This window comes from Acipenser ruthenus, chromosome 36 (genome assembly GCF_902713425.1).
Source record: "Acipenser ruthenus chromosome 36, fAciRut3.2 maternal haplotype, whole genome shotgun sequence".
Lineage (NCBI taxonomy): Eukaryota > Metazoa > Chordata > Actinopteri > Acipenseriformes > Acipenseridae > Acipenser > Acipenser ruthenus.
In genome coordinates, this window is record NC_081224.1 from 6,662,586 (window position 1) to 6,670,476 (window position 7,891).

Sequence of the window (7,891 nt, forward strand, 5' to 3'; positions counted from 1 at the left end):
TCACCATTAGGTTTCCCTTTGGAACTGCAGAAGATGTAAGCTCTGAGCTGTCCTTCTGTTTGTAGATGCATCCAAAACATTTCCTATACTCCATTCTCACCTGGTTATAATGAAAAAGAATCAACAATATGCCAGCGTGACATTCAGTCCCCAGGCTGGGGAACATGGGTTTCTACAACACTGACTGAAAAGACATTGTATTGTACTGATATTGTATTGACTGTGGTACCAGTATTACCAGTCACTCTGCAGAAACCCATTCAGCATGCTTCCTGTCTTGGCAGTCATCATTGCACAAACCATTTTTGGGGGCTATAATGAAAAACAAATTACACTCAGTAATTCTGCGTGGCCGTTAATAGTTACTTTGTGGGCTACCACGGACTGATGAAATGGGATGGGATGGAAAGACTATCTATTCAGGTGGGGTAAAATTGCCAGTAGATACCTCACTTCCAATGCATTTATTCATCAGTCCCAGTAATAGTTGCAGAGCAGTATATAATGGTCATTGCAACTTGCAGGACCAGTGATACAACTTAAGGGTATTCCTGCAAAATACTGGGTAGTAGCATGGCGTAGGTAGATGCAGACAATGGCTTCTTACCTGCTGGTTTAGTACACAGTGCACCAGGAAAATAAAGGGACCCTGCAGTGAGTTAATAATGACAAACACAAATCTGAAGAACTCCAATCCTTGAAAGAATCCCAGGATCCAGCTGCAGCCCATGATGAAGCACTGTGCAATGGCTTTGAAAGTCAGCAGTCTAAAGAAACACAAATCCACAGAATTAGTTTTTTATAATACAGACTGTTGTAACTTTCAACCAAGCTGAGACTCCTATTCATATGGGTGTGTAACAGGAGAGACGGAATCTGCGATGTAAATCTCCCCCCAGACCAGCAAAGGCGCTGTGTAAGGGGGGTAGTACGCTTTCCCATAGATCGGTGGACTCGATGGTAGATGGTAACCGGAAGTCGGCCATTTTGGGGCAAGCACGTAGCTGCAAAATTGCTGAACAACTCCATTGTGGTCAGCTGTGGGACAGGTGGTGATTGGATAAACCCTGGTGCCAGGCTGATCATGTGGAGTACAAAGGGAACGCAGTTACGTAAGTACAGCCCCTTACGCTGAGACGTGATTCTCAACTGGAGCGTGTGCGTGTTTGTTTTGTTATTGTTTGTGTTTGTCTTGTTACGGAGGAGGATTGAGGAGTTTGAGAACTGCCACCACTGAGCCAGCACGTACCCCCAGATCACTACCCCATTGCACAGCACAGCACGGACCCAAGCACCACTTTCCCTGTGAGTCTAGGAGCACAGTTTTCGTGCACAGAGGATTGTGGATTAAGCGACTTTATTTGTGTGTAACTTTAATAAATACGGACGTTCTTTTGGGAGATAAACTACTGTGTGGACATTCACTTATTCACGGAGCACTTGTTATCCTGCCACAGGGTGTATAATACTAACCAATTCTTTAAAAAACTTTACTGATAATATCAATGCAAATGACCAGAACAATTATTACTGCTCACTTTAAAGGTGCACTAACATTATCCCTGGTCCCCTGATGCTGTACTGTATCTTTTAGTTCTTTTTTCTTTTTTCAAGGACAACGCTAAAAATTCCTGGTACTTCATCACTTCCTGTGCGCTGGGTCGCACAGTCCATCAGTATGTAGTTCTAGTGAAGGTGACGCTGGGTTGCGCAGTCCAGCAGAATGCAGTTCTAGTGAAGGTGACGCTGGGTCGCACGGTCCATCAGAATGCAGTTCTAGTGAAGGTGGCGCTGGGTCGCGCAGTCCAGCAGAATGCAGTTCTAGTGAAGGTGGCGCTGGGTCACGCAGTCCAGCAGAATGCAGTTCTAGTGAAGGTGACGCTGGGTCGCACGGTCCATCAGAATGCAGTTCTAGTGAAGGTGGAGCTGGGTCGCACGGTCCATCAGAATGCAGTTCTAGTGAAGGTGACGCTGGGTCGCACGGTCCAGCAGAATGCAGTTCTAGTGAAGGTGGCGCTGGGTCGCGCAGTCCAGCAGAATGCAGTTCTAGTGAAGGTGACGCTGGGTCGCACGGTCCAGTAGAATGCAGTTCTAGTGAAGGTGGCGCTGGGTCGCACGGTCCAGCAGAATGCAGTTCTAGTGAAGGTGACGCTGGGTCGCACGGTCCAGCAGAATGCAGTTCTAGTGAAGGTGACGCTGGGTCACGCAGTCCAGCAGAACGCAGTTCTAGTGAAGGTGGCGCTGGGTCGCACGGTCCAGCAGAATGCAGTTCTAGTGAAGGTGACGCTGGGTCACGCAGTCCAGCAGAACGCAGTTCTAGTGAAGGTGGCGCTGGGTCGCACGGTCCAGCAGAATGCAGTTCTAGTGAAGGTGACGCTGGGTCACGCAGTCCAGCAGAACGCAGTTCTAGTGAAGGTGGCGCTGGGTCGCACGGTCCAGCAGAATGCAGTTCTAGTGAAGGTGACACTGGGTCGCACGGTCCAGCAGAATGCAGTTCTAGTGAAGGTGGCGCTGGGTCGCATGGTCCAGCAGAATGCAGTTCTAGTGAAGGTGGCGCTGGGTCGCACGGTCCCGCAGAATGCAGTTCTAGTGAAGGTGACGCTGGGTCGCACGGTCCAGTAGAATGCAGTTCTAGTGAAGGTGACTGTCACACAGCTGAGTTGCAGGGATATGGTGGTCGGATCGAGACAGTGGAAATTGTAGACTTCCACAACCTTTTACAGGGGGTGTAGATCAAAGAATAGATACATTCATTAAAGGTAAACACAATAGAATGTGGCACCCAAAAAATATGAATCACTGGAGCAACAAAACTATTTACAGTAGGGTACCTTAGTGTGGCAAGTAAGGGGTAATATGTCTTTAAGGCAGGGTAAAAAAGAGATTTTAGGGAACCACCTATAGCCCTGAGGTGGGGGGGAGGGGAGTGGTTACATTTTTGAAAAAAATAAAAGGCAGTTGGTACCCTAGCGTCAGCCTGTGTTGTTAGTAAATCTGTTAATGGCCCTGTATTACATAACATAAAAGGGTGCCCCCATTACATTAGTAGCATGCATCTCCCAGCTCTGTGTAGCTTTGTATTGCTCAGAGTCAGTGGCGTGCCGTCAGGACCTTCAAGGTATTCTCTGCTGACCAGACAGTGCCAAGTAAACCGTCAGTCAAATGACATTACGTTGCCTCACTCACTTGCGTACAGTGTGCTTGCTTATACTATGAAACATACTACTCCAATTATTATTTGTTCATTTGTCTGACGCCTTTATCCAAGATGACATACAGGGTTTACTAGAGGTTTTTTAAGAGTCTAGGGGTTTCCTGAAGGGGATGTGATCAGCCAATAAGAGATCTGCATTTCCCCCGCATAAGTCTAAAACAACGACCAGACGCTAGAAAAAAAAACAGCTGAGGTTATTCCCGTTTCAGTTGAAGGTCTTGAGTGAGTTTAACCAATAGGCAAGGCGAAGAATGTCCTTTTTTTTTTTGACAGGCGACCAATCAGGAGTGAGCAGAGGCGGGCCATAAATCTCCCAGGGTATTCTCTGCCTCACTTGAAGGCCCTGCTTTAGCAACCAATGCGAAAGTTAAAGCTCTGACAGCTGACCAATCATTAGTGAACAACCCAAAAAATGAATATTCCTTGCTTAGCACTACAGTTAGGAGGATAGCTGGGTTTTCCACGATATTGCTTATAAATTTACATTGATAAATACAAATACCTTTACAACATCTAATTATTTCGAATTTTATTTTACACTAAAATAAAAAAAATGTGAGTAAACGGAGACATCATAGTCGATTTGGTTACAAATCCTTTTTCAAGGAGAACTTTCTCTGAAAAATTGGAGATTGTTAAAAAAAAAGGGAGATATACACCACAGATCCCCGAGCTGACACAGGAAGGGAAAGGATATACTCAGCACTTTCAGAATTCAAATTATAAAAGGTATCTGTTGCTTACAGGTAGCTGCCACTTAAAAAAGGAGGGGGGTGGGCGTTGCGATGACTCTGCTACCTCAGTCCATTTTGTCACGGCACGCCACTGCTCAGAGTCCTATTTCTACATTTTAAGGTTTTTGTTTCTATGAAAAAGAAATGGTTCAATATTGATGATGTACCAGAGAACAGAATTCAGCAGCGTACTTCAGAAGTAGACAGAGATATTCACCTGGTGTCTTTCACTTTGGACACGTCCGTGTTGAGGCCACACATTTTCGATCTCAAAGTCCAGAGAATTGCAATGAAGAGAATGGTGTTTACCTGCGGGGCAAAGATGCATACAGTTTAAATCTCTGCAACACCTGTTCATTTTACAAAACTAGAACAAGCAATTATAATAACAGAATTCAAAGGGTCTATTCAATTCAAGGGGTCTTATCAGATGTACTGTGAACACCACCATTGTTTAAATATTAAATAAGGATACATGGAGTCTTGAGAGAGGCTTTCATTGAACGCTGGATGAGCACGATGGTGCACAGGGGCAGGGCTCAGGGACGGGTGCTCATTTTCTTCTTGGCTCAAGTTTCTTGTTTATTTTTTCAGTGTGAAATAGTGGAGGTGGACGTCCATACTGTATGCCACTCTTTGTCTGTCCAGTTGTGATTAAAGTTGCTCTGGACATTCTTTGACACAGGGTTATAGAGAGCGCCTCATAATCTGTGGGTATGTGGAGGCTGTCTGTCACACTTGAGATTGTGCATACATCATGAACATGGCATGGATATCTACTTACAGCGATTGTGACACAAACAGGACCAAGAAAACTCCAGACAAATCCTCTGTCATGACTCAGCCAGCAACTGAGGAGCACAATTACAGTAACAATTACACCTACGCTACTTTCCCTTGCAAACATTTATTTTTGCACTTTTACCATGGGTTTCCTATGATTATACTATGCATTTACTATAGTTTACCCTGTTTTTTTAATATGCTTTGCCACGCTTTCACTGTGCTTTATTACACTGCTGTGCTTTTATAAGGGTTAGTTGCCAACAGGAACTGGAGCACAGTTTATACAAGAAAATCCAAGTGCGCTACAAACAAAAATAATTATTATGTCAAAGAATAAAAAGCTATAACATTTGCGGCTGGTTTCACAGGCCCTGATTAGCACTCATCTTGGACGACCTACTGTATTGTTATTTTAGGTCAGGTAGTCCACAATCAGTACTAATTGGGGTTTGTGTAACCAGACGTTAGATTGTTTGCTAGCTTGTAAGTTAATAGACACCACTTCTCTGTATAGTCTCTGTATATTCAACACACACATTTTGAACAATGCTAAACCAATTTGTAAACATTAAGAGAGTTGTGAGAATCGTATGCTAATGATGGGGTTTAGACAATATAATGTTTGGTTATTATATTATCACACAGTACCTGTTAAAGATAAAGAGGTTGAATTAATACTCACAATTTGTCGGTCCCATACCCCTCTGGAAAGACTCCAGCAGACACAGCCACGATGAGAGCAGGAGAGCCGTACCCAGCCAGCAGCAAGTACCTCCTTCGCAGCCCCTGCCTGCTGCTGTACTTCACCACCTTCAGGTTTCTCACCAGCAGGTAGAGCTGCACTCCCTCCAGGCACATCCAGGCAAAACTGGCCGTGAAGAGGTAGTGCAGGAGCCCAGCTATGACTGCACACAGCACCTGAAAAAGGACAGGCAGAGGGACAGGTCACCTGAGGTTTAAGAGATATACAGCATCCCGCGTGATGATACCATAGACTGCAGAAAGGCAGGAGTGACTAGCTTCAATGTGGGACAAACGCAGGTGGTGAGACACGTTGGTTGATAGAAGTGAACACATCCAGAAAAAGTCTGTCATTTTAAAACAAAACTGAGAATGTTACGGGATGTTTAATTACAAAACTAATCTTTTCAGGGGATCAGCCTGATTGCCCTTCTCTGCGTCTTCTGAAGTGTCTTCTTTCATTCATAGTGAGGTGAACTGAACAACACACAGTATTCTAACATGGTCTAACTAAAACTACCTAGGCTTGAATACTGCTATTTTGTCCATGTAACCTAACATTCTGTTTGCCTTTTTGTTCTCCATACTGGTGAGATCGTATGAAGTTTTCAGACCACAACCCCCTGATTCACAAAGGTAACCACGTCATGTTACCTTTCATTTGAGTGTGGTTGAGACAATGCTAAATCTGGAAAGCTATGTTCCCTGTTTCTCCAAGTTGTTGTCATTCATTACAAGTTATTCATCGTAGATGCTGATGTACTGTAACAGCAGACACTCAAGCAGGAAACACCACATCAGCTTCATGTGGAAAAGTAAACTAACCTTTAACCTGGCATAGCTACAAACTATACAGTCAAAGCGCGTGCTTTTTAAAGTCTTCTATTGTTCTGTTTCCCATTTGTTTTGTAACCTGAAAACCCCTCTGTATCGACACAACCTCAACCCTGCACTGCAGGCAGTGACTCACCTTCTTTTCGGTTCTGGACTCCCCAACTAGAAAAAGGAGGTGAGCCAGGAAGAGACAGACACTCAGGTGCAGGTGAATGGTGGTGTTGGCTTTCTGGATTGAACAGCAGAATATGAATGTAAAGATAGCCAGGCTGAGGCAGACCAGGGATGCGATCACTGTAATGTAGTTGATCACTGTCAAGGCAACATTTTCTTGCATCTGAAAAAACACAATAACATTTTAATCAAAGTTATGGAGTTTCTAAAAATGGCCACTTGGAATATGTGAGGCATACTTGGGATTGTTCTCTAAAACTTATAACTATATATATATATATATATATATATATGGATATAGCTAGGTATGGCTCATATGGCCTGAGGTGAAGGTGTAAGGATATTCATGGTTTAATGACTGCAGTTGATCCCACTCAATGGCTACAAATTCATATGAATTCACAAAACATGGCTCAGCTTACACTTTGTCAAAGAGGCTGTGATACATGTGTCCCAATAGGATCTATTCTCAAAACTGTAAGGATTGTTTTGTGGACTATTCTGAAGAACTGTTTTGGCTTAAGTTAAACAGTGGTTTGAAAACTCAGTAATCTTAATAAACTCAGAAAACTTAATCTCAAAAAACATTTCATGAAATTCAAACTAAAAAAATATTCTTTAAAATGTGGTGATTAGGACGTAATGGCTTCTCAGTGTTATGTCTTTTACATGGAATGTTCTCTTTAGTTAATTAAAAGCTGGTCTTTGAAAATATGGAACAATGTGTCTCAACTATCAGTTACATTACTGATGAAACCTGTTGTTTTTGTATCAAACCGATTTTAATTATTACTAGTAAGTACACACTTGGTTACTTTTGACTTTCAAGGTTGTGCAGTTGCTGTGAAAATGATTTCTGTGTAAGGTAACTGGCTACAGACTCTAGAATACAGATTACATTTGCTGCTTCTTGTGATAATGAATGGGTTTCTTCTTCTAAACACGTACCTGTTGGAATATTAATATTTATCCAAGAACTACTGTTTCATTTGTGTGATGTAAATACCTGTGATTCGTCTAGTGCCATTAATACAGCGAAGCTGGAGAGGTGGTCACAGCTGCACACAGTGTGTGTTTGGTTGGAGTGTAACTTTGTGCAGCCTTCGGTGGACCAAGAGCTTTCCTTCCCTTTGTATTTCCAGTAGACACATCACCTCCTCTCTCGTTTTCCTTAACTAGAAAAAAAAACATTGCAAAACTGTTAAACCACAAACTGTGTACATTATAAACCCTCTGTGTCCACAAGGGCTTCCATGATTACAAATATTTGTGAACTTCAGTAAAACAAACAGTACACTTTACACAAAGAACCAACTCAAAGATGCAACATTTACATTCAGAAATTGTGTAATTAACCTCTGTAGTAATAAAAGTGCGCTCTCCTTCTAATAAGCAACACAGAATGCTC

At 43.0% G+C, this 7,891-nt stretch overlaps 1 protein-coding gene across 1 annotated transcript; it reads right to left on the bottom strand.

Annotated features, from left to right (window-relative positions):
• Window positions 1–234: 234 nt before the first annotated feature.
• Window positions 235–7,633, bottom strand: LOC117965613 (putative adhesion G protein-coupled receptor E4P; the record flags this gene model as incomplete). Its single annotated transcript, XM_059007915.1, has 7 exons — window positions 235–312; window positions 608–767; window positions 4,166–4,257; window positions 4,733–4,799; window positions 5,417–5,652; window positions 6,446–6,646; window positions 7,490–7,633. Coding segments are annotated over 7 exons (978 nt in total), but the record flags the coding sequence as incomplete, so codon positions are not given.
• Between the last annotated feature and the right edge of the window lie 258 nt (window positions 7,634–7,891).